At 33.4% G+C, this 27,737-nt stretch overlaps 3 protein-coding genes across 7 annotated transcripts in view; 2 read left to right on the top strand and 1 right to left on the bottom strand.

Annotated features, from left to right (window-relative positions):
• LOC126746232 (kazrin) overlaps positions 1-27,737 on the bottom strand; it is a 160,609-nt gene that overhangs the window by 51,112 nt on the left and 81,760 nt on the right. The window lies entirely within an intron of this gene.
• Positions 60-16,197, top strand: LOC126746271 (leucine-rich repeat-containing protein 38-like). Of its 3 annotated transcripts, none has more exons than XM_050454435.1 (4): positions 62-323; positions 8,583-9,373; positions 9,436-9,504; positions 15,814-16,197. In XM_050454435.1, exons 1-4 carry the CDS (start codon positions 271-273, stop codon positions 16,029-16,031), a joined length of 1,131 nt encoding a protein of 376 aa, XP_050310392.1. In that variant the 5' UTR covers positions 62-270; the 3' UTR covers positions 16,032-16,197. The 3 variants fall into 3 exon arrangements, with proteins under 3 accessions (XP_050310400.1, XP_050310392.1, XP_050310408.1); XM_050454451.1 differs by having other exon boundaries at positions 9,436-9,494; positions 15,814-15,978; XM_050454443.1 differs by lacking the exon at positions 9,436-9,504 and having other exon boundaries at positions 60-323.
• LOC126746247 (myosin-2 heavy chain-like) overlaps positions 25,992-27,737 on the top strand; it is a 39,092-nt gene continuing 37,346 nt past the window's right edge. Inside the window, exons 1-3 of one of the 2 annotated variants that reach the window (XM_050454408.1) lie at positions 25,992-26,158; positions 26,219-26,401; positions 26,454-26,814. In XM_050454408.1, coding sequence (XP_050310365.1) covers positions 26,066-26,158; positions 26,219-26,401; positions 26,454-26,814 — 637 coding nt within the window. In that variant the 5' untranslated portion in view covers positions 25,992-26,065. Of the gene's footprint in view, positions 26,159-26,218; positions 26,402-26,453; positions 26,815-27,737 lie in introns of those variants that run through there. The other variant, XM_050454416.1, reaches the window with a different exon arrangement.

Here is a 27,737-nt window from a genome sequence, read left to right as displayed (position 1 = left end):
CGGTGCAAATGTTAACAATCATTTTACCGGACTAATTGCCATAGTTGCGACTTGTCGTTAAACGGGTGTTATGTCTCACATAATAATCTGTCTAATGGGCATCGCGAGGTACCAAAATCGACATTTTTATTGGCAAGTGATAAGATAAAGATTCCTGGAGAGACAAGTGACTTCCTTTTAAGTCTTAATTGCAGTTAGTCGAGTCAGGTCGTTTAGGTTAGAATCCGGTCGCGGTATAGTCAAATGTAGTCCGATTTTTCGGTTTTGAAAATGGCGTTTTTGTGGTTAGTACTGGTGGTGGTTCTGGTTAAACAATTTGATGAGTAAGTTTAGTTATATTTAATCAGTTTTTATATTGTAAGGCTTTTCAGTTTATTAACAGTTGTTTCTGATGCCCTAAGAGTAATTTTGTACCTACAATTCAAGTTTTGGTTGCAAATAGAAAGATTAATTTTAGAATTTATACCTAGATCCCTAATTTTATTGTTCCTTACGTTATGCCATATATACATTTCTTTTGTATCTAAAGTGTCGTTATTTTTATTTTTGTTTTTTATTAATCGATTATTCAAAAAAAAACGTGAATTTTTCGATAATGTACAATGTACCTACATAAATACTTTCGAAATATCTCACATGTTTTTTTTTCAATTTTGCTTTTTTGAGATCCTTGTTGATGCCATCACCATTCCAATTAGATAGAAAAAATTAGGGCGCTCGAGCAATTTAAGACCCAACGATTTTCAGAATTTTTTTTTGTATATAGAAAGAGAGGGTGCGATCTATAGAACATTGTAAAACAAAAAAATGTTTGAATGAACCATATTTTGTACTAAAAAATAAAAAAAAACTTTTTACTAAATGACGTCATTTTTAAAAGCTTGCTATACGAGAACTCTCCGATATGTCAGTTTTTCAAAAAGATCTGGACAAGTACTCTATGACAGTGTTTTCATACTTGCCAAGTCTATAAAGTTTAGGTAAAAGTCGGCAGTTATGAACAAAGTTAATGATTTTTAATTGGAACTTCTTATAAGTGAATTTCCTATTGTTCAATGTTCGTATTCCTAATATTAAGATAGTTTAACATGCACTAACTGTTTATATATTTTTTTAATTAAAAATAGTAAGGATCGCTCATTTGATATGGAAAATTTAAGAGTGTAAGGACAGATATGTGTTCAAGACAATCCAACTTAGCTAAGCCTAACCCACATAACCCTTCTTTTTTTATGGAGCCGTGAAAAAATGTTGTTACGCATACTGACGGTAGATTTCTGTCCAGAAGGTAACATTTTCCTTAATCCTGTTGTAAGAATCAGTAGTGTGGGGGACTCGGTAGCTAGATAGAAGTTCCTACGACACCATAAAAAAATCACCCAAACCCCATCGCTGAGTGCAGACATTTGCTAGACCTGTCACTCCTTCCCCGGAATCGCCGTATAAAATAACATCAGGGGTGTTAAATCCTACTTTCTGTTTTTTATTGTTTCCATCCAGCCGCGTTTTCTAGCATAATTTCTCCGACACTCTCCACTGTCGCATCTTGATTGCACTTTTCTCTGGCTTCCATCCTGTAGCATTCGAATTGTCTCAAAATTCTGGTATGTCGCTAAGCCCGCAGTATCAGCAACTATCATCAAGTTGTCCCAAAATAGCCTGCGTCACATCGTAATCAACATCACTTGATTTTTTCGTCTACTTTTTCTGACCCATCCATTATAATTTTCCCCTCTTTTCTGCCCCTTTCTCATTAGATTGTTCCTTGCTTCATCTTGGTGTGCCTTTCCATATTTCTGCTCTTTCCTCGATTAGCAATCTACTATACTAGCTAACTTACTATAATGCTTGTATTTCAGCGCCTTCTCACTATACCGAATAGCTCAAGTCACATTTGACATTACTAGCTTTTTTTCTACAACTTTTTTAATATATGTAGTTATTCGTAGATTTCTGTGCATAGTAATACTAATAAAGTATTTCGGTGAGGAAGGTATTTGTGTATCTTCTATTAACAAATTCAGAGTATTTAGGTTTCTTGGTGCGTATTTGTTTTTTTCTTGCTACCGCAATCCTCTATCGAAAGTTTACTACTTTTTCAACTGCATGTGCACCTTTTATCCCAATGTCGTTTGTGTATGCAATCAGGTAAACCTCTCGGTGTATGTCCAACGACGGGACCTGGTTGTAGAACAGATTTTACGATATGGAGCCCAAAATGGATCCATGTGGACCCCACAGCTCATTTAGTATATGTCCTCATTATTTGCAATAATTTTTCTGTGTGACAAGTAGTTCACTATAAACGTAGTCAGATAGCTGGATATTGTTTCCGTATTCAGTTGTTCAGTAAAACGTGGTTTTCTATGTTTTCTGTAGCAAAGTATTGAAATATTTATTAATTTAGAAAATATACATTTGGGCATTATGTTTGAAACAAAATGTCTTGTAAATGGCCGTCCCGGCTTTGCTGGCATGTGCGTATCCTTTTGACGAATTTTTGAATAATCTTTTTGTATATATTTGGTGGTATTTCATTAATACAGCACCTAATTTCGGCTTTCAAGAGATGGTTATTGGTGGCTTGTTGGCATAAACCTGTAACTTCAGATAACCCTACAGCCAGAGAAGTCATTTTCGGGAAAAACAGTCAAATTATTCCTCCACACCATAATTCACACCATACAGTGACACGTTGTGGATGAAATGCTTTCTGATAAATCATTCGTGGAGTTTTTAAGCCTCAAATGCGTTAGTTTCGTCTATTAATGAATCCATTGAGGTGAAAATGGGCCTCATTACTGAAAATTATTTTGTTTGCAAAATCAGCAGAATTCTATTTGCTGTTCATGGTCTGCTGGCAGAAGTTGTTGAGTTTTTGTAGGCATGAACTAATAATACCAATCGAAGGAGTACTTTCAAATTCATTGACTATTTTTTTCAGAGTAGATGAATTAGGAACATTATTTCGACCGAATATTGGACGCTCTTTACGAACAGTGCCAATTAAACTTTCACCGTTTTCATAATAATTTTTTACAATTAGCACGCCTTGTTTTACCGTCTAATGCTCCATGTTTACTAACTCCCATCTTTCAACTTTCGATCGGTCACGTGATAATCATGAGATTTTGACTATCAAATATGGCGCGCAATTCAAAGCTTGCGTTTTTATTAAAACATCCTTTACTATTTTCACTCATGGCACCGAATTAAATGCGTTCTTGACCTCCAACATTATAATTACGCTTGTGCTGTGGAGCTTTTTTCTCTCGATTTCTAGAGCATCGGTGGTAGATTTCTTCTTGGTGAATCCGTTCTGTCATTGGTGGTTCAGTTGTTTTTCATCCATTTCTTGTTGCAGTCGAATTTTTAGTAGCATTTGCAGTACCTTCCCGAGAGAATCAATTACACGAAAGTAGCTTGTACTCACCTGCGGCATTTTTTTTTAATTTTCAGTTACAACGAGTATGTACCTTTAAATGCAAATACAAATACAAATCGTTTATTTGTCAAAATGTGAACAAAAAAAATACATTTTATGAAAAAAAATGTATGACAAAAAGGACAGTTCATCGATTATAAAAAAAACCGCTTCACATGCTTCTTATATTAAGGAAAGCATATGTGAACTATCCTATATATAACAAACAAAACAGCTAAATATTTCTAAATAATTTCATATAAAAAAATTCCTTATAAAAACTAAACTAAAAAAAAAAGAATCAATGCATGGTAGATGCAAGCACTATCATTAGTATTTAGTCTATGAAAGAATTTAAAACGACTACAAGAAATATAATGTTAAGTTATGAAAAAAAAAACAAAAAATTAGCAATTAGGGAGGCAGAGGCGAGGGGCAACAGTAAGGGCAGCCTGGCCGCGGGAAAAGCGAAGAAAAAGAAAAGATTATTATAATATAATATGATATGATGCTGAAGTCAGTATGTCGTATTATTAATGACATGTTTGATTTACTAAGCTTGAGAACCTTGTTCATAAAGTAACTTTAATCTGACATGCTTTGAGAAACCCTTCTTGCTACGTGTTTTGATCTGTTCCGGCAGTTGGTTCCACAAGTGCGCAGCAACAAAAGAGAATGAGAGTTGAAATGATGCCGTATGATGCTGAGGGATTAAAAATTTGTGATCAAACCTAGTGTTGCGAATATGACTGGCAGGCCTTAAAATATTTCTTAAATAGGGAGGCTTATTATTATTTATAATGCCGTAAATAAAATTATACATATGAAGTTTTCTCCGGTTTTCCATATTTAAAATATTTACTCTATTCAAATGTGATGTAATGTGTTCTCTAAAATTTATATTAAAAGAAAGTCTTAGTAGATAGGTATTTTGTACCTTTTGTATCATTCTTTTTACGTATGACAGCAAATAATTATTGTATACAGTGTCACCATAATCAAAAAGAGACAGAACTAAAGTGTCACACAACAAATACTTTTGCCTAGAGGAATATTTTTTCAGCTTATATAGATTTTTAAGATGCAAATAGGCAGCTTTTAATTTTATTTTAATATGAGACTCAAAAGTAAGGGCATTATTTATAATAATACTGAGATTTTTTGCTTGGTTAACAGCTGGAATTTTATTATCTGAAATGCTAATATCTAAATTATGTTCAACATCTCTTCTGATATTTTTACTTCCTAGCATTATAACTTGCGTTTTCGTGGAATTTCATTTAAGATTGTTGTTTCTTGCGAAGGTTTCAATGCTTTTTAGATCGGATATGAGGGAGTTTTGTGTCGTTTCAATATTTTCCTTATTTATTGGCATATAGATTTGAGAATCGTCAGCATATTGTTGTAAAGTGGCATGTTTGACTACCTTATACATATCCGCAACATAAATTGAGAATAATAAAGGTGAAATGGCTGAGCCTTGTGGCACCCCGCAAGAGATTGCCTGAAACTCTGACTACCTTGTGATGCCCGCTTGCTCGGTCTCAACAAATTTTACTAGCTAATTTAAAAAAAAATGAGACCGAGACTTTCTGTTGTTCTCTTTTAATATGGTTATATCAAGGTGTCATTGAGAATATAAACGACTTCTTTCAATCAAATCCATACTACGAAGAGCATACCAACACCAGAAGGAATCAGACAAAGAGATAGCCTTAGTTCATTTCTATTTAATCTGCTCATGGACCAAATCATAGAAAAATTGGCAACCCTAAACATGGGAAACAGCATGGTATGCTTGCAGACGATACGCCGATATTCGCGGAAACCGAGAATAACCTTCATAGGCAGCTCTTTAAGTTCTACTAAGTCGAAATCTTAACATGAGTATGACCATTAGTAAAGAGCGACTTAGATGTAACCTCGTAATTGAAGATAAACCTCTAGAGCAGATGAAGTTTGAGTACCTTGATATAGATATGTTTAGCGGCCACGATCTAACAAATGACCTAAGAGGCCAATTTAACAAAGCAGCAGTAATATCAAGCTGCCTAAGAGAAATTGTATGGGCCAACAAATACATGCGAATGGACAGCAAGATTAGGATATGCAAAGCATGCGTAAGACCCATCAAGATACCAACAAAATCAAAAGCATGTTACGCGTGGCAGAAATGAAAGCGCTGAGAACCATAGATTGCAAAACCAGAAGAGACCGTGTAAGAGATACGAGCATAAAAGAACAATGCGGAGTACAAGACATAGTAAAATGGAGAAGACAAAAAAAGAAGAGAAAAATTAAAAGGATGACCGAAGGCTACCACACACTGCACTAACAGGCAACCGCCCATCTGGCAGAACACCAAAAAATTGAGGAGACACATGGGAGTTAACAGGAATTAAGAGATCACTTTGATCTTTTTATCTCAAACAAGTAAAAGAAGAAGAAGAAGAAGCTCAAAAATATGGAGAATTCTATTTCTTTGGGGTATACAATAAAGATAGACAAGCAAAATCAAACACTCGAGATGAAGAGATGGCTTTCGGGAAGATGAAGTATATGTTTAAAAATGGTAAAATCCCTATAAATCTTAAGAGGAAAGTTTTTGAGACTTGTATACTGCCAGTAGCGACACCTCTGTAAACAATAGCACTAACAAAAAAAGCCGCCAACCAACACAGAGCAAATAAACAAACGATGCTTGGTATCAGTCTTAAAGACAGGAGAAGGAACCAAGAAATCCGACAACGAACCAAAGTCATGGATATAGTAACACGTATTGCTGAATTAAAGTAGAAAAGGGTACGGCATGTAGCTTGAGAGGATAAATCAAAATGGATGCCTAAATTGACATACTGGCGATCAAGACAGACAAAACGGAGGGTAGAAAGACCACAGATGATATCAAGCAATAAGCTGAAATACACTTTCAGGTGACACAGGACAGAACAGCACAGGCAAACATAAAGAAGGCCTACATTCAAGAGTGGACAGAAAACGGCTGAGAAAGAAGTAGAGAAGAAGAACATCCATCCTGAATGTCATTTTGTAAAAGAAATATCGGGGAAACTTTAAATTTATTATTTTATTATATAATACTTATCTGTGAATGAATCATCTCTATTTCATATTTACCCACCCAGTGGCAGGGTTGCCAGATGCGTGTAAAGCAAAAGCGAGACGGCAAAATCAGTCTGCGTAAATATAAAAAAAGGAACGATCTGGGTGAGAGCTGCGATTTTTAAGTATATCAAATAATTCTCTTTTGTTTTTAACATTTCCTAAGATATTTTCTTGGTCGATAACCGATAGTCGATGGTCAAAGTCTTTCAGTAGATCTTTTTCCTGTGCGAGTCTGATCTTCAGGGAATCCGTTGAAAACAACTGTCACGTTCGATGTAAAATGATGTTTGACGTAAGCGACGTATTTTCGACATAAATCCTCAACTGAAGTTTCACGTGGCCACTGAACTCGACGTAAAATAAATCCGCCGTCAATTACCTTTGCTACTCTATAATCACCATTTATATGTTATGTAGGTTGTATATGTATGAAGGTGGATATGATGGAAGGTCAGACTTCAAACATTCTGGCAAATCTTTTTCTGTTTTTTGCATCAAAATAATTCTATGAAATAAAGTCTGTGTATTGATAGTCACCTCTTTCGAATCTACCTTTAGGGAAGAATTCATCATTGCCAAAGGTACAATACACTTGCTTTTCTGAAATTTAACATCTTCGTAATAATTTCCGATTTTATTGCACATCATTTGTAAACCTATAGCAGCTGCATTGTGACAGTTTATTAGAATTTTTCTTATCAAATGACACAAAAATTTTTAAGTTGTAATCCTCCTTCGACGTGTGATGTCTCATTCTTTTTATTTTTGCGACAAACTTGCTTCGCCATTTTGGTGTTGCTATAAATCTTCCACCAGGATGCGCGTGCATTTTAATGGTGCTCTTCCTTGAAAAAAATTCTCAATTAGAGTCTTGATACCGAAAACTCCTCGACGTCGCCTAAACTCAGAGGTTTTTCACAAAAAAATCAGTTATCGATTTTCACTCATGTGCTGTGGAATTCAGCAGGAATAGAACTGATGAAAAAGACAAGAACGAGCGCAGATTCATGACGAACGAGGAAATGATTAAGTGATCGTTTAACAAGTTACGGTGACTCGAAGTTTTTGTGGCTCAGAAAAGCACGCCCTGTAACAGCACCGGGAAAACCTGCACTGACAGATCGTAATATATCACACAAAGTTCAATTTAATGAATGAAACAGATACACACTGAAACTAATTTTCTACATAAACATGTTTGTGCATGGATTGCAGGAGACTGGATTGTCGGATTTTAAAGATTGATCTACCATCCACTGTTGTTTAAAAAAATACTGAAGCTTTCCAGCGATAAAATGCAAAAAACTGAGTAACTGAGTAACTGAGAAAAAAAATAGTTCATTTTATAATGAAGATAATGATATATCATTTGCTCATGTGCAACAAATAGGTGCCGAGATATTTGTGAAAATATTTAAAAAAAAACGATTTTATGCATAATTTTGCAAAAAAGTTTGCACGGTGCTGCGAACTTAGCATCTGCTAATGATCCTCTATCGAATTTCGTTTAGTACTAAATTTAGGCATGGTAACGCAAACTAAGGACATTTTTAAGGGCGATTCTATTGGCTTAGTCGTGATCGTTTCCAGGTTGAGTAGTGATTATAAGATCTCTGTGATGATAACGAATATTTGACCTCAAAAGGTTCAAAAAGCCGGAAATTCGAAAATAGACAACTGGAAAGTTGTAATATTTGCCATTGTTTTATGCGAGAGTGTGAAAGAAATGGGAGAAGCGGGATAATTCACATAAAAGAGAGACTTAAAACTAAAAAAAAAGACGGACCCCATTATCAAAAAGCACTTTCTCTATAGGTTCTCTGCGGCGAATACCATGAATAAATCTTAGGCAATATTTTTTAATTCACTCTATTTTTTTACAATACTCTTCAGTCAATATTATTACAATATAACAATATTATGTTCCTCTGGTATTCTAACATAAAACAAAACTCTCAATACATATGCATATAGAGGTTCTTAAAATACAAGAAAATCTTAATTCAAAAAAAAAATTTTTTTAATAAAATTCCAGAACGGTGAGCTACAGTTGCACCCTAAACGCCCTAGACCTGACCTGCACCGGACTCATCGAGCACATTCCCGAACATTTGACGGCCACGATCAATAAAACTTACATAAATACCCTAAAGATCATCAATGCCAAATTGCCCATTGTATCAGGTGCCACCTTTAAAGGTTTCAGTGGTAACTTACAAACCGTTTACCTCACCAGCTCCGGTGTGAGGAGTGTCGAGAAAGGCAGTTTCAACTCAAGTGCGGACTTACAATATTTATCTTTAAGAGATAACGAGCTTACTGAATTAGACTTGGAGAGTCCTGCCTTACAAAAGCTGGATGTGTCGTTTAATCTGTTGCAAGACATATCGAGGTTTAATATAAGTGCACATCCTCGCCTAAAGGTGCTGAATGTCTCTTATAACCAGTTGACTCATTTACCCAAAGAGATTCTAGAGAAACTTGAGCAAAAGAACGATTTTTTCCTTGTTATCGATAACAATCCTTGGGACTGCTTACGACCCCAATGGATCGATTTGTTGAGCCCTAAGTTGATAAATGTCTTTTGCACCGATCAAAGTTACAACATCAGTTACAAGGTCTCGGATCAAGAGAGCAATGAACCGAAGAATATCCCGAAAACCAATTGTAATGAACCGATGATCTGTTTGAAGTGCAGCTACACTTTTTGCTTGGTGTGGTTGTTCAGTGGCATCTGGGCCGGTGTGATTCTAGGGAATGTCGGGATGATTAAACGTATGGTTTGCGGCAGAATGCCTATGTACGCGGACAAGCATACGCAGTGCGGTAAGTTTCCAAGTGATTCTTAAAATAATTTTTTTTAATGAATGTTTGTCGTTTTTATTTAGATAATTTGGTCGTCTCTCATGCTCTGCTTCATGAGAAACCCGGTGGTAGTGATGACGAGGTAATTGAGGGTAAGGGTAAAAGGGAGAGTTATGCTATTTACACCGATTTATCCAAGGCCTATGACAGAATTATTATTGTATTTTGGATATTTAATTTGGCTTAGACCTTGGATTTTGGTGACCAAGTAGTAGTTGAGCTCTTAAGGCTCCACTTTATGATTTCATTACCGGTTTCAATATTTTTATTAAATTGTGCACGAGTTTTGTCTAACAGTGTTCACAACTCATGTGTGATGGGGCTCTTAAGATCTACAACTAAATTTGTAAGCATTAATTAAGGATTATTCGTATTTTTCTTATACCCATATGCACCGTATGAACTTAATCCCGCTTAGTTCGATGCACCGCGCAAAAATTGTGGTTTAATCTTTTAATTATATGATCCATCAAAGAGCAGAAACATCGTTTAATCGAACGATTGAATGAATTTCTAACCTAACTTTTTTTTGAGTTTAAAGTAAAGTTGTGTTTTATTGTCTTGTGAATAAAGAATTAATTATTTATGAATTTATCTGCAGAATTATAATAATAAAGTTTCATTGTTTCTTCTATTGATTATGGATTTCCACAGAGAAACTGTGAAGAGTAAACAATTTGGTAATTGAATTAGGTTGTAGCTGGCTATTTCTATTAACTCAATGAAACTCAGAATGAAATCCTTTTACTGTATTTTTGTTCAGAAACTGTAATAATACATTTTCTACGTTTTCAAGAACTATTGTATATACAGTGCATCCCAAAAGTTTGTCTAAAAATGTCTAAATTTATTTAAAATTCTGGGGTGTGTTCGAAAAAAAAACGCTCGGACCCGTCGATTTTTATTTCAAGTTGCGCATTTTTGTACGTGAAGTTTGTATATACAGGGTTGCTCAAAAATAAATTGGAGGAAGGTTGATTTGTTCAACTTCTTTGGCTTTTGATAACTCTTGGTGAGGCTCTAACCAAGAGTTATCAAAAGCCAAAGAAGTTGAACAAATCAACCTTGGTTCTAGGTCTGTAGATTAGGTGTAAAGATGTTAGCTTATCTCATCCTTCTCTTAATGAATTAAAGAATTTTCTGGCAGAATATCCTAACTTTTCCAAGGAAATTCTAACTGGAGCTGAGATTCGTGGAGACGAATGAGATCTTGAGAGGCAATCTAGGAAATTCAGAGTTCATTTTCAAAAATTGAATGAATTCTGTTCATTAGAGGTACTGACGGGAATCTCAGGTGCCTCCTTCTTTGGAAGGAAATTCACATAAGGATAACGATATTTTTCTAGAGACTAACTTAGAGTTATCAGAGGCTAAGGAACTTGGAAATGCTGAAGAAAATAAAGAGTTTCAGTGAAAAATATTGTTTTTTTTAAATGAAATACAAAGATTTGCAAATCCCTGTAAGGTTCGGAAAAAGAAATCTAATAATCGCATCGCTTTATTAGACATATAATAAATATGCTAAGAAAAAGTAGGTAAGTGTGGAATCAAAGCAAATCAAATTGGTAACTGACACTAAATTGATTCTTCTTACAAGTTAATGATATTACTTTACATTTATTAGTATTCAAAATTAATCCATTTTTATTGCACCACAGCAAAAAGCCCTTAAGATCCTAAACATTTTTATGTTTATGATGCTAAGCATTCTTACGTCATCTGTAAAAATGATGTGGCAGAAAAGACAGATTTAATATCATTGCTGAATAAATCAAAAAGGAATGCAGAGAGATGTTTACCCTGAGGAACACCTGATGTAGTCACAACTTCTGAAGACACGAAGTTTTTTATTTATTTAAACTGCTTGTATTCGACCCTTAAGGAAGTTACTTCTTTTGCAAACTTCTTTCGAAGATTTTTTTCTAATCCAACTCTATTCCTTTTTTGTCCTCCAATATTTTTGCATATTTCATGAAAATTATCATTTGAGACTCATTTCCGCCGGCGAGAAGTTAGGTATTCTTAATATAAATTTTTTATCTTGATCGGCCATTCTAATTGAAACTATTTTAGACAAAGTACCAAAGATAAAGAAACCATGAAACACAAAAACTTTTAATTTTTATTTGAAAGTTTGATCACATTAAAAAAACTGATATTTTTATTACAAATACTTTTACAAAAACTATTACAAATTCATTTAAATCTATTAGAAAATGTTGATATAGTTTTTTATGTGGCAGGTTAATCAGCGTTGCCAAATCCTTAATCCAGATTACAGAATCCAAGTACGGTGAATTAGAAAGAGAAAAAATTCATTAAAGCGGGAATCGGTAACTAGATATAAGTTTTAAAATGGTGCATACGGGTGTTAGACATATTACGAGTTTCAGCTCAAGTGTCCTGGGTCTCTTAAGGCTTCTATTTATGATTTCATGGCCAGTATCAAAGTTTTCAATGAAGTACTCTTAAGATGTGGGCGAGTTTTGAAAGTACTTCATGGGGCTCTTATGACGTACTTGACCCACAATTATATTTTATTTTTCTTAGGAAATTTGCTCTGAGAGCATTGCATTGAGAACTATTGATATCTTATATGAATAAATTAATTCATGTGATTAATATTATACAAGGTGTTCCGTATCGCTATGTTCAAATTTTAGTGGCATAAAGTACGTTTCATTTTAATTTAAAAAAACGCCAAACTTGTAGGATCATTTTTATTTGTTTCAAAGTTACTCGCCCATGAATATTATTAGAGCGTAATACGGGTGGTCCTGTTGCCTGGCCACCTAGATCACCCGATCACAAACCCCTTGATTTTTATTTATGGGGAGACATAAAAGATTTGGTCTATGCGCATGTTTCAAATACAAGGGAATATAGTTATTCGACCCTATTCAGCAAGCTGCTGAACAAATAAGACAAAACAGGGGTCAAATACGGATAACTACGTCATCTGTTGGCTCACTGGCACAAGCCTGTATTCAACAAGGAGGTGAATAATTTAAAAATATTATCAATTAACCTTTTTTTTTAATAAAATAATTTTTTATTTGCTTAACAAATTAATTTTTAGTATTATCTTGTAATAACATTCATGGGCTTGTGACTTTGAAATAAATAAAAAGGGACCTACAAGTTTTGCGTTTTTTTTTTTACTTAAAATGAAGCGTACTTTATGCCCCCAAAATTTGAACATAACAATACGGGACACCCTGTATAATTTAGGGTCAACTTAAGGATCCTGGACCTCTTAAGGCTGTATTTTTTGCTTCCGTTTTCGCTCTTAGAACTTGCGCTATATCTTTCTAATTATACTCTTAGAGATTATTGTAAGTCTACTCACCTGACAGATTCCCAATTAATTGCAAAGGAAAAAGAGAATAGGTGGGTAACAATGAGGAAGGAAATGGTTCTGTCAAAGTTGATTGACAGTTTTGACAATAATTTTTTTCGCAGACGTCAAAAATCTAGAGAGCTACGAATACAAAACAGATTTCGATGAAATGTGTAAATAACAACAAATTTTCATGGGTCTGTTAAGGTTTGATAGTTTTGACAAATAATTTTTTTTACAGACGTCAAAAATCAAATATATCAAAAATATAACGCCATGGATACAAAACAAATTTTAAAAAAATGCGTATATACCCATTTTCAACATTCTCATGGGACTCTTAAGGCAGATTAAGTGTCCCGCCCAACTGATTAAAAAAAAAAATAAAAAAATACGCGAGTGATAGTTTTTTTAAAGACGTCTGTCATATAAAAAAAGACGTAACATTAAGTAAAGGGACATGCAATTTTATTTTCTGTTCTCACTTTTAATAGTAATGGTTTAATTTTTTTAAGATATTTTTACAATTTAGAAATATGTTATTCAAGTCACCTGTAGTGTTACAGACGATACATTTATCAGATGGTAAAACTTGAATTTTATTGAGATGGGCTGGGAAACTAGCATGTCCAAATTTTATTCTGATAATTGCTGTACAAAACAACTGGACTCATTAAGTTTTTCATACCAGTATTTGGAAGGTATCTTTGTATTTAATTTACAGTAATTTATTAGTAATTCCTTACAAAGTTTTTCCCATGATTTATTCCATTTTATAGCAATATAACTAGCACAGGGAGAGTCTGATAAGGGTTCTACTTGACTTACTCAAGTTTTGTATAGGGTATCTACGATCTCGTTACCCCTTGACCCTAAATGTGCCTTAAGGCATATAAATGTTGGATAATTCTTGTCTAATTTGACCATGTGTATCTATTTTCAACCGCTTGAAGTGAAAATCTGCAGTCTGATAAAATGACCAAACTAATGGATTTTTATTTTTAAACAAAATTAAGTGCTTCCCTAATAGCAATAGCTTCAGATGTAAGCATACTGCCATGTTTATTGACAGCAAATATTATGGATTTATAAGAAATTTAACAAATAATTTCAAAATTTGAACTTAATTCCTCGAATTTGGGAAGAATTAAAAATTAATATTTTCCTAAGGTATTTCAAATAATTTAATTTGTATAGGAAAAAATTATTTGGAGAGAATTCCAAGGAGTTCTAGCCATTGTAACTATTAAATTTACTAAAAACCTTAGAAATATAAATTTTTTTATTTAAGGTAAAAATTGTTGAATTATAATTAATTATTAAAAATTCACAGAACAAATTTACAATTTTCCATTTTTTTTTAATTATCCAATTTTCCAAATTTTTTAGAATTTTTCGTTAGTGTTTTAATTTTATTGTATAATATTTTACTATTCTATAATTTTTTCTTATTAAAATTCTCTTTTAAGATTTCTTTACTTTTTCAAGGTTTTATGCCATTTTTTTATTTATTTCTACGTTTCTTAAGCAGTTCCTACAACTTTTCACAAATTTATTGTAACTGCTTAGAATTTCTTGAAATTCCTCATTTGTGTCAGAATTTCAATTAATTTTTGGGAAAAATTAAAAATCAGCTGCAATGGTATAAATTTGCTAAATATTTGTTGGGAATAACAAATTTCAAAAATAAAAAAGTACCAAATTTCTGACCTTCAAAAATTCTTAAGAGAAAAATTAATAAATCATAGCTTTTGATGAAATTTCTTGTAGTAAGTGAAAATTTTTAAAAAATTGCAAGAGTGTACACGTAGATAAATAGTAGACAATAATAAAATGCGAGAAGCGATTTGTATAACGTGTATATTTTTTTAATTAGCAAAGCGCTTTCGACTAACAAATAGCCATCATTAATGCTACAACTCAAAATAAATAATAAAAAACAAAAATAACAAAAAACTCTCACCCTAAAGGGGTCAAAAGACAAAAAATTTCATGACAAAATTTATTTTAAATAAACAAATTTAGACAAACGTACGTCACAATTTAAAAATTAACAATATTTATACGATTTAAAAGCTTAGAGAAAGAAGACAACCATTATTCAAAAGACTGAAAACTGAATAATCAAGAATTTTAAGAATATTAGCCGATCTTAAATGCCAAAATAAAAAATATATATTCTAGAGTTGCAAATAATTCGTAGAATAGCTGTAATTTTTTGTAAATTAATTTTGTATTTTATTTCTAAAAAATTGCCGAATAATTTTATAACTTTATTCACTTTTCAGTTATTATATTATGTAGTTATTTATCTTTTTATTATTTAAATTTTTCAATTTTTTAAGATTAATTTTTAATTTTGAAATTGGTATATATATAATATCTAAGGGAGAAATATAAATTACTACCACATTACCTTCAGCTTTTCCTGAAGCATCTACTATCTATATATTTGTCTGTACCAGAGTGATGTCTTAATTCTGATTTACGAAGCTTTTCATTAATCATCGGATAGTCAGTAAATGAAGGGCATTTAACTATTGTGCTTTATACGGAGCTTAAATAATCAAATTAACTCTAACATTGGGTAAAACTCTTAATAGGCTTTACAAAGAGAGCGAGATTGTTTAAGTCGTCAATATTAATTATTAATTAGTTTTACGTCATAAGTGCTTAATTTATAAATTTTGCTTTAAAATTCTGTAATTAGATTTTTGTGTTTCATAAGAAACTTGAAGTACAACAAGATGCATCTTAATTACAAGAGAGGTTCTAATACTTCAACTAGAACTTCTTTAACAGGTGTAGAATGCATACCACCCAGACTAATACGTAACGCTTTATATTGAATTCTATCTACTTTTAGTAATAATCCATAATAAAATCATAATCAATTATGGATCTTATGTAAGACTGGTTTGTGTGGTCTCTTCAGCAAAAACTTTAGGGAGGTTGAAACTACAGCCTTAAGAACCTTGTTAATATAAAAAATGTTTTATCAATCTAAGGAGCTTGAAACTCTGCTTTTTTCAAGTTTTCCTAAGAATCTTTTTTTTTCTAGATTATACCCTCGTTGATCAGCACATGATTTCGGCAGTGTTCGACTATAAATCTCGCCGATTGGTGCCGATCAGTGCGACGGGAATCGTGCAGAGCGGTTTCAGGAATTCGGAAAACGTCCCGTTTTTTCGGTCCCAAGCAGCCCAACGATCGAACGAAAGCGACCAAGAGGAACAAAAAAGTACCGTATTAATCTACAAAGGCGAATCCTCGAAATAAAAAAAACGTAATTGCCTACGTATATGACTCTTTTTTTAATCTAAACTTTATACCTTTAGTGACTTATTGGATATACCGAAATAAACTTGCGGAATCTCCGTGTAAAGTATTATTTTTTTTTTAGTAGTTTGTATTTTATATAATTTTAATATATCTTAAAAAAGCATACATGTTTTATAATTATTTCATTTCTCTTAGCGTAAGCTTATATCTGTTGAAATTGCACAGAAAACTCAGTATGGCAACCCTGACAGCCTAAAGGTGAATGAAGAAGAAGTTCGATGTTTGCGACTGCGACAAGCGACAACGACAGTTTTAACATCAGTTGACAAAATGCGGCCGATCAGTCTGTCGTCAGTCGTGGAGCGGGCGTTGACTACCCTGGTGGTTGATTTCATTATATTAATTTAAAATTGGCGAAAATGTGCGATAAAATTGCTAAGAAGATGATTTGATTTTATATAACTACATGTACAGCGCCAAAGAGGACCCATGCATCCCTTTAAAAAAAAAAGGGAAGAGGGATATTTTAAGATGTTAATATCCCAATATGTGAAATGTGATGACGACATGTTCAGGAAGTTCTGCAGACTAAATAAAGAACAGTTTTATTTTGTTTTAAGTTTAATAGAGAAAAATATAGCATCAAAAGGTCGGTAATCACTTCCGAAGAGAAACTGTTTTTAATATTAAGGTAAGTTTAGAAAAGTAGGATTTAAATAATCAGCTTCGTAATTGGTGTCCTGGTGCACAGTCAAATTGGTAGGCTCAAATACTGTAGAATCTGTACTTATAGGCGAATATCTGCTATATTGTGGATTGCTGGACAAAGAACTGTTTGACGGTGTTATATTAGGCGCTGAATCCATAGACATTAGATCATACTTGCTCAATACACTGAACACGTCAGACTTTGCCCTAATTCTTAAGATTGATGGCAACTTATATAAAACAGACTTCACATGTTCACCAAAAGAAACTATGTCATCTTCGTTAATTTTTTGTCCAACTTGTTGTCCACATAATAAACTTTTTATCAAAAAATACTGAAATGTAATCCAAGTTTTTTTTCAGGTTCATGGCGACGGGAGAAACTTTGCATCTTTGTCTTTTGCTTATCGCATATCAGATTGTTACATATCACAGATAGTGAAAAATGTATTAAAAAGTTTAAGTAAAAACCTTATCTCACTAAGTATGCCACCACAATCTGAAAATGATTTTAAAAGGCTCGCTGAGGAATTTTGGAATAAATGGAACATTCCAAATTGTGTAGACGCGAGTGATGGCAAGCACCTTCGTGTTAAAGCCCCCAAGAACAGTGACTCCCTATATTTTAATTATAACGAATATTTTTCGATAGTCCTCTTAGCAACTGTAGATGCAAATGGTAAATTTATTGCAGTAGATGTCGGCGCATATGGCAAAAAGGGAGACAGCAGTATCTTTAAGAAATCTGCAATGGGAAGAAAAATAGCCACGAACAGTCACAGTATTCCTAAAGAAAAATGTTTACCTGGAACTAATCTGGAAGTACCATATTTTTTAATCGGTGACGAAGTATTTGCAATCGATTCCTATATGATGAAGCCCTATCCTCGAAAAGTTGCAAAATCTGACAAGAAAAAAGAGATATTTAATTATCGTATTTCCGTGCTCGCAAGGTTACAGAGAATGCATTTGGACTGTTATGTCAATAGCCATACTACCCGAAACATGTGATGATCTGATAATGGCTGCTTGCTGCTTATACAATCTTTTGCGAGATGGATATTTAGAAACCCAACAGTCTGCTTTACTTCAATGTAATAATAATAACGATAATTAAGAAACCCCCACATTGAATCTGGTACTTTTAGCCCATGGTGATGGATTTGCTAACAGTGGCGGTTTAAGAATCAGGGAGATACTGAAAGAGTATTTTTCAAGTGAAGAAGGGGAAGTTTCTTGGCAAGAACGTATTATAGATCGACGATGCTAATAAAACAATATATTTTGTGTCAGTAAAGAAATTGCAAATTATTTCATTACTTAGTTCCTATAGTTTAATTGTATGTGCAGGGTGTGCCCCAGGGTTTTTATAAAAGGTAAGTGATTACTCGATATCACGCCTAATATGAATTTTGACATACGCAACAATCAAAACAGACATTTCTGGTATATCCTGATATCGCAAACGTCAAATTTAATTGCCCTGAGAGAAGTTACATAGGTCTGTTCCATTTAAATACACGAAGTCAATTTATCATTTTCGTTTTTGGTTCCCTCGTAAATGCCCCGGGACATCGAGTTTGGGACACTCTGTACATTTCATTTCACAGAACACTATGTACTACATGATACATACCGCTTTTATTTAAGGCCTTTCCAATATCTTTCCATATATTTTCCCATAGCACACTGTCTTTGTAACTTTCTAATGCAGGATCATAAATTGGTGGGTTCTGATGAACTCATTCTATCAATTTTTCGTCGTCTTCTGCAGAGAAATTGGAGGAAGACACCATTTTTTACTAAAAATGCTGGTACTTCACTCGCGAGACACTGCGACACTACTGCTCCAAAGGATGTAATGTCTTTAGTCGCACGCAACAATGAGCAAACACCGATATGCCGCGCGACGCTGTCGCTTCCTTTGAACTGAGTCCTATTCAGTTCTATTGATTCGGTGTCTTGAAAAGTTGTCGCTGTCTCTTGCCGCGGTCGCAAACATCGAACGTCTACCTTAAGATTGAATGTGTCGAACGGAGGGCTGAACGATCGACTCTCTTGGATTAATCAAGTTTGTTGCGGGCGAACCGAAGACTGAAGGCATTTATTTATGTTTTTTTTTTGTCAATATAATCGTTGATTGAAAAGGGAAAAGATGCGCAAATACTGTATAAAATTTCGTGACCGCGGCAGCCAGCCGTTCTTTGCTTTATCTAGCAATTTAGAAGCTAAGAGGTGGCGCCCCCATACGTAGGAATGATGAAACTCGCTTGGCAGCCTTGGTATTAAAAATTACCAGACATAATATCGCAGAGAAATGGGAGTTTTCGCATTGCGCTATTTCTGTTTCAGGACATATTCGCATATTCCATAGTATAAATTTGGGAGAAAATATTGAAAGGTTTAGTTTCATATTTTGTTTTTTTTCTAATTTTTAAGTATAAAATCTAATAAGTAATATAAGTAATATAATTTTGCTTATTTTTAAAAGTACAGTATATTATAGAGTTTGCCTACATTTCGGCAGAACCAGAGGCTGTTATTTTTTATACAAGGTGCAAAAATATACATATGGTAAAGTGTTTTAAGCTTTTGGGCCTACGGCTTATAAATTAAAAAAAAAATACCTTGCAAAAAAATTAACTTTAAAAACATATACAGGGTGTTCCGTTCATCATGTTACAAACTTCTATGGCAGATAGAAAACGTCAAAAGAAAAACAAAAGTTCATATAAACATGGGTCCGGAAAAGCTTCCTCAGGAAGCTAGAGCTCTTTGAAAATAAAAACTAGTTTTTTTTAATAGCTCTGGAACTACTTTAGCTACCGCAACCAATTTTGGGAGGTAATTTATTGTTAGTACGTTTATTCTTTTGAACCTACTAAAAAAAAAAAAATTTACCAGGAGCTTCAGAATCAGGGGGAGTATTTGGTAAATTTGGGCCCATTTCTTTAAGACTTTAATTTCTACCCGTTTGGGTATTAGATTATGATGTTCCTATGCTTTTTACATAAAAAAGGTACTCTTAGTAAAAGTCGGTAAATGATAAATATCACCGTTTTTGTGAAAATTGACGAAAAGCAAGTTTTGAGACACAAAAATGAATTATCTATTATTATTTATAAACAATTAAAAAAAAAAATCTGGCGTAAATATAAAATAAATGTTTAAAAAAAGTTAAGGTAGCCACTTTATTAAATTGGTACTCAAATTAATTAACTGTCACTTTAATTACTTTGAGGCATAAAATGTTTAAATGAATTTAAGTGTACTAAAAAACCAACAAATTAACAATTTTAGAAACGTAAACAAATTTTATTAAAAATTGGTATTACAAAAATAAACTTAAAATATTAATTGCTCAAAATGCCGGCCGCCACGATCGATACATTTATCGTATCTACGCACCATATTAAGGTTGACGTGGTTAAAAATATCAGGCGTGGTTTGGATTACTTCAGCAGCTGCGGAAATTCTGGCCACCAGGTCTTCTTCTGACTCGACTGGAGTTTCATATACGAGACTTTTCATATGCCCCCAAAGAAAAAAATCTAAGGGTGTCAAATCTGGTGAGCGCGCTGGCCAGATGACAGGACCTCCGCGGCCAATCCAGCGCCTTCCAAAATTTTCATTTATAAACTCGCGGACAATAAGTGGAAAATGAGCTGGCGCTCCATCCTGTTGTAGCCATAAGTTCTGTCGTATATTTAGGGGCAGATCATCTAATAGTTCTGGCAGTATATTTCTTAAAAAAATTAAATAAATATTTCCCGTTAAACGAGGAGGCAACATAATTAGACCAAATAAGCGTTCTCCAACAATGCCGGCCCACAAATGACCGAAAACTTATGTTGATAGCTGCTAAAATGAATACCATGGGTATTCATCATCCACCAAGGGTTTTCCTCACTTCATACATTCTTAGAATTAAAAATGCCTTCTTTTGTAAATAAAGCCTCGTCAGTAAAAAGGACATATTTTGGAAATTGAGGTTCTTGTGTACACCGGTCAAGAAACCACTGGCAAAAATTCACGCGGGGCCTAAAATCATTGGGACCTAATGATTCCACCTTTTGCAGGTGGTAGGGCCGAAGAAGCTGTTCATTAACAACGTTCCATACCCTAACATAATTTACATGCATCGCGTCAGCAACTGCTCGAGTATTTACTGATGGGTTATCTTCAAATCGCTGAAGCACTTCTTCCTTAAAATCCGGGATTCGGATGTTCCTTTGCGCGCTATTATCTTGGCGTTTTATTTTAACAGAGCCAGTCTCTCTGAGCCATTGATTGACCCTTTAAAAAGTGTGTGAGCTGGGATTCGCCTTTCGGGAAACTACTCTTCATATAGTCCAGAAGCAGCTCTACCATTCGACTACCATACACATCGAACTTCCCCATAAATTAAAAGCATATCGGCGTATTCAGCAAAAGTGTAATCCATTACTTAACCGTAATAAAAAGGAAATTAATATCATGTAAAAAATACTGACAGTGACAAATTTAAAAAATACTGACAGTGGCTATGAATTAGCATTATTATTATTATTAAAATAATTAATTCAAGATACAGCATCTTAGTTTGGTTTTAGTCAATTTCCACAAAAACGGTGATATTTACCGACTTTTACTAAGAGCACTTTTTTTTATGTAAAAAGTATAGGAACATCATAATCTAATGTCCAAACCATGTTGGGGCAGAAATTAAAGTCTTAAAGAAATGGGCCCAAATTTACCAAATACTCTCCTGATTCTGAAGCCCCTGGTAAATATTTTTTTTTTAGTAGGTTCAAAAGAATAAACGTACTAACAATAATTTACCTCCCAAAATTGGTTGCGGTAGCTAAAGTAGTTCCAGAGCTATAAAAAAAACTAGTTTTTAAAGGTTATTTTCAAAGAGCTCTAGCTCCCTGAGGAAGCTTTTCCGGACCCATGTTTATATGAACTTTTGTTTTTCTTTTGACGTTTTCTATCTGCCATAGAAGTTTGTAACATGATCAACGGAACACCCTGTATATGTTACTCACATTTAGATAGACTTTTATGTTTCATAGGGTAAGTTTATAAGGTAGTTTTTAGCTGAAAACTTTTAAATGTATTTTTTTTTAATCTAAAAATATCTATTGTAGATTTGATAAAGGTCAAGAATCTGAAGACCGAAACGTTATTAAAATTATATGTTAAAGCAAGGTAAATTTTATGTTTTAACAATTACCAATACCCAAGAAAATAATTGATTTCAAAAATACATAAGCAGCATACATAACCCAAAAACAATCCAACCCTATATATCCAACTAAAGAAAATGGTAAAATTGGATTATTTTTGGGTTAATTATCTGGTTTGATAAATAGCATCATATTTTTTAAATTGCCCGGGCATTGGGCATTATGAATAATCGCCATGTAAAGTCCAGTGCAAAGATATATTAGAATGGTCACCCGTCAAAACACCAGCATTTTACTTCTCAAACAATGCAAATAGAAGGTGGATGACATTGTTTGGCAGGTGGAATGCTGGTGTTTTGACGGGTGACCATTCTAATATATCGTTGCACTGGACTTTAATTACATTGTTCATATTATACGAGCCCCGTCCCACTTCAGTTGGCCCATTTGAAAATTTTTAATAATTTCTGTTTAAACCCCCAAAAAAAAAGACAAATTTTATAGTGTTATATAGTTTTAAACAAATAATAAGCTTTACTTACTCTATAAACACAACAAAATGGGAAAGTAAACTCATTTATATTGAACATATATTTATTTTTTAAAACAGTCGCAATTCTTTGAGGCATGGGGTTTATTAAGTTCTGATACTACCCCTGATTAAAACTATCCCAAATGTCTTGCTAGTGGATTTCGGACCTAATGAATAGAACCCTTGTATATGCCTAAAGAGTTAAAATAAAATAAAAAATAGAAACAAGAAATTTATTTCTACTATTTAAAATATGATTCAAAAATTTATCAATCAACCAAAATCTAATTTTAGAGATAACACATAATGTTTATATGATATACTTTTTGGTATTGTAATATTGTGGAATAAAGATTCGATAAAAGAATAATAAATTAATTTTTTACTAAGCGGGCCAACTGAAATAAGACGGGGCTCGTATATATTTTTAGCAGAAAATTTTACATAACGAAATAATCATAAATAAATGGTAGTAAAAGTATTTACATATAAAGATTATTTAAACAATCTTTATCAATATTTTTTATTTTATTTGTTTAAACATTGACTGAAGAGGCAAGATTTAATTTTCAATCATTGATTAGATACGATACGTATTTTGCTATGCGGCTTCTTAGAAGTTTGTTTTTCTCTCGTTTGCTGGTATTTTTCAGTTTCCCATTTAAAAAAACTAAAAGAATTTTCAAAAAACTAAGAGAATTGTTTTTTCTCTTCCTAGTATTAGTACATCCCCGATAAGCACACTCGTTAATTTTGCTTGAATTTGACATAATTCAAAACAATAATAATACAAAATAATACGCCAAACATGCAAAAACTCCCTTAGACGATGCTGGCGAGCTCCGCTAAACAATAATGAGACATAAACGGCAAAAAGATTTCCGCGCGCGTTTGAGCGTGGCGCCATCTACCCGCCGCGCGCTTTTTGGGTCACGTTTTTTCCCGTAAATATGCGTATCTTCTCGCCTCTTCAATCAACGATATAATGTTTAACCTTTAAAATTTAACGGTTTCAAATAACCGAAAACTTTTTTTAAATAAGTTAACTCTATTAAATTTCCAAATTTTCCAAACTAAACCCGCCTTAAACTTTCCAGATTCATCGTCAAAAAGAGGCCAAGTATCATTTACTTTAATTGGTTTGAAATGCCAGGGAAAAGCTTCCAGGACTATTAGACTCCAAGTGATTGATTCGGTGTGAGCTTTGATCACATGGCAATGGTTCATTTAGAAGATTTTTAACAAACTACATTATTTTTAGAGGAAATATTATTAAGCATAGAGCATTTTTTCCATGACGTTTATACTTGGTAGTTTTTGACAAAATTGATTTGGAATACCAGCGAGAAGCTTCCAGGACTAATTTGCTCCAAGTGATTGACTCAGTATAAGCTTTGATACTCGAAATTGGTTCATTTAAGAGATTTTTAGCATTTTACATTATTTTTAGAGAAAATTTTGCCTAATATAGAGCCATTTTTTCCATCCCGTTATCATCGGTAGTTTTTGAGAAAATTCATTTAGAATGCCATCTTTCAGGACTAATTGGCTTCAAGTGATTGATTTGGTATGAGCTTTGATAACTCGAAAATGATTCATTTAAAAGATTTTTAATATTTTACAATATTAATTTAATATTTAAAAAAAAAGTTTAAACATTTTTAAAAAAGTTTAAAAAATTTTAACCATTCTACATTATTTTTAGAAAAAAAGTTGCTCAATAAGGAGCAATTTTCTTTATGACGTACAGTATTGTGCAAAAAGATAGCAACATTGAACTTTCCTGTTATATATCTTTTAGTATCTATTTTATAAGTAAGGTTTATATATTATTTACAAGAATAGTTAGAGCCTGTTTATATTTTCATATTATCATATTTTTTGTATCATAATAAATAAAACACCAAATTGTTTTATGTAAATTATTATTCGAAAATATAGCAACAAAAAATAGTTTTGATTCTAAACAAAATCTAACCCAACTATATTAAAATCAATTCAATATTTCGTGTAGTACCCCTGCTCCTTTATAACATCTGCACATCGTTTTGGCATGGACTCAATTAATTTCATAATATAGTCATTGTTCACTTCTTTCCAAGCCTTTTCCACTATTTCAAAGAGAATATTTGTATTAGAGCATGTTAGGTGCCTGATTTTGGTGTCAATGTAATGCCATAAAGTTTCTATAGGGTTTCGGTCTGGCGATTGAGATGGCCAGACCATTACATTTATTTTTTTCATCGGATAGCCACCTCTTAACAAATTGAGAAGCATGTTTTGGATCGTTGTCATGCTGAAATATGGCTGTTACTGGCATGACTTCATCCATATATGGCACTAAATGTGTTTGCAGAATGTCTTTGTACATGAAACGATCCATTTTGCCCACTATTCTTACTATGGGTCCCATGCCACGAGCCGAGAAACATCCCCATACAAGAATATTTCCTCCTCCATGTTAAACTGTAGGGCAAATGTACTTTTTGTTTAATCTTTGTTCACTGGGGCGTCTGACGTACATCACTCCATCAGTCCTGAATAAATTATATTTAGATTCATCACTAAATACGACTTTCTTCCAATCAGCTACAGACCAGTGGACATGAGATTGGGCAAAGTGAAAACGAGCCTTGACGTTCTTCGTTGAGAGTAACGGTTTTTTGGCGGGGCGACGAACAGGTAAGTTGGCATCAAGTAATCTTCTCCTTACGGTACTGGAACTGAGGTTTACTCCTCCTTGTTTTGAAATATTTGGGAGTAAAGAGACAGGGAAATAGTTCCCATGCTCATGGATGTTCCCCTTTTTAAAATAAGTGTTAATACTGCTTTCTTAAGAATGGATAAAAACTTGGTTTCTTTAAAGCATAAGCTGAATTCTGTCAGTGGGCTTATTATGACATTTTTAACCATTTAAGTCCATAAATATAACTACTGTTCTTATTTTTTAAATTTATTATAAGATCCTCAATTGTATAAATGTAATGTCTGAAAAAGAGAAAATGTATAAGGGATCAATGTTAATATTTTACATAAAATTAGTATTATAATCGGGAATTGCTTTTATAAGTTGAAGTTATCCGGAGTGATTTTATGAGGTTCATGGTGTGTTTCTTGATAAACATCTATGTTTGTTAATAATGTTCCACATTGTTCGCCCAGGATTTTTGAAGTTTACTACTAACACTTTGTTTGATTGTTGCTTAGATTTTTCGTTAAATTTTTGATGATTTGTATATTATTCTGCCTACATATTTCCTTCAAAAAGTGGAGATGTTTCCTCATTTCTTTTAATTCTCCAGTAAACCATGTAATTTTCGCAGTCGGACCTAACTTTACAAGTCTTAATTGGAAAAGACTTTTGATAAATGTTTTCGAAAACATCCATGAACCTAGTAAACTTCTCTCCAACATAAAGACCTTTAAGATTAAAAAAACGCCAGTAGACTCCAGACACCTTGGTATTGCTGCTTATCAAGTCTTGTCCTTGATTTCAATTTTATTAAACCAACTTTGCCATATTTAATCAACCTTAAATTGCACTCGTAAAACGTCATAAAACTGTCAAATTTCAGTCATTTTTAGTGAATTATATTTTTTGTCATGCCCGGCACCAAATCACAATGTACCCGTTTTTATTATCGCTAGTTTTAGTGGGCCCGACTAACAATAAAGAAAATGAATCCGATTATTGGGAAATTGACGAAAATATTTCTGTAAGTTATTTACATAACACCTCCCCCATTTATTAAGGTTAAAAAAAAACACGTTTTCAGGACCAGATAGTGTCCAACCGTTTACACAATGAACCACCGAGCGAATCGCTCTTATCAGTCCTAGACGACAAGAATAAACTAATTTCTGATCTCAAGAAACAACTACATAACCAAAAAGTGCAGCTGACCTATTATTTTAGGCGGGAACTGAACCAGGACAAGATACAGCAACTCTCCGAATCAGTAACTTTTATTTGGTAATTATTTTTCAGCTTATAAATAAATGGTTTTTCAGTGTAGTCCCGAGGCGTCCGAGGAAAGTTTACCGTTAAATCTTGCCCTAAATAAATTTTGCAAACAGGCCGGAATCAAGACGAAGCTGAGCGTTTTACACGAACGTATGAATAACATCGAGTCAAGAATTTCAAATACCCTTAGGGATCAGGAATATTTAATCCGGAAAATCGTTTATAAATTATGCGAGAAAATCAAACTGCAAGACATGCTCGGGTTCGAAGGGTTCCTATCAGACCCTTATCATATCAATTTATTCGATAAACTATTGTCGGCCACTTTAACCTTAAGGAGACAGTTAGACTCATTTAAAATATGCTCCGAAAGGGTCTTGATTGTTGAGGAAGAGAGAAATTCTATCGGTATGTATAATATAACACAACTGTCAATAAGTCCGCAAGGTCTCACTGTGAAACACTGTTTTTTTTTACAAAATTCGACTTTATTCGGCAAAGTAGTCTCGTTTTTAAACGGTATTTCTTGCTTCAAAATACGCTTCAGTTTCGGCACTCACTTCTTTATTGGAGCCAAATCTCTTCCCATAGAGCATTTTTTTGAGGTCTGTAAATGGCCAGTAGTCACTGGGGATCAGGTCAGGTGAATACGGTGGTTCCGAAAGCAATTCGAAGAGTAATTTATGCAATTTGGACATCGTACTTATTGATTTGTGACATGGCGCATTATCTTGGTGTAAAAGAATTTTTTTCTTTTTCATATCGGGCCATTTTTCCTCGTTTTTTTTCCTTCAAATGCTCCAATAATGCTATGTTATAATCGCGGTTGATTGTTATACCTTTTTCAATGTGAATACGATTCCATGAGCATCCTAAAATACAGAGATCAAAACCTACCCTTAAAACTTATTGTTGCATTTTTGGTTTCTTCGAACGACTTTCAGCGACTTTCTCTCCACTGAGTTGATTGTCTATTGGAGTCTGGTGTGTGGTGGCGGATTTAAGTTTCGTCCATCGTTACATACCGTCCTAAAAAGTCCTTTTTATTTCATTTGAACAGCTCCAAACAACGGTCCGAATAACTAACACGTTGTTGTTTTTAATCGAATCTTGAAAAAAATTTCTTGATGGACAAATGTTCATGTACAATAGTAAAAACGCTGCCTTTTGATATGAATAAGGTGTTAACTAATTTTTGCAATTTCAGTTTTTCATTAGAAAAAATCATTTTGTGCAATTTTTTTGACAATTTCCTGCATGACAACCTCTTTTGGGCACTCTCCTCACAAAACCGCGTTTTACTTAAGTACTTAAACCGTGTTTTTTTCCCA

The sequence above is a fragment of the Anthonomus grandis genome, chromosome 2, assembly GCF_022605725.1.
Source record: "Anthonomus grandis grandis chromosome 2, icAntGran1.3, whole genome shotgun sequence".
NCBI classification, from domain to species: Eukaryota; Metazoa; Arthropoda; class Insecta; order Coleoptera; family Curculionidae; genus Anthonomus; species Anthonomus grandis.
This window is presented reverse-complemented; position numbering and strand designations above follow the sequence as displayed.

Excerpts from the sequence above, each read along its gene's own strand:
- LOC126746271 (XM_050454435.1), top strand. The coding sequence starts at position 271 with ATGGCGTTTTTGTGGTTAGTACTGGTGGTGGTTCTGGTTAAACAATTT. Across the intron at positions 324-8,582 it reads CTGGTTAAACAATTTGATGA|AACGGTGAGCTACAGTTGCA; the intron begins GTAAGTTTAGTT and ends ATAAAATTCCAG. Across the intron at positions 9,374-9,435 it reads GGACAAGCATACGCAGTGCG|ATAATTTGGTCGTCTCTCAT; the intron begins GTAAGTTTCCAA and ends GTTTTTATTTAG.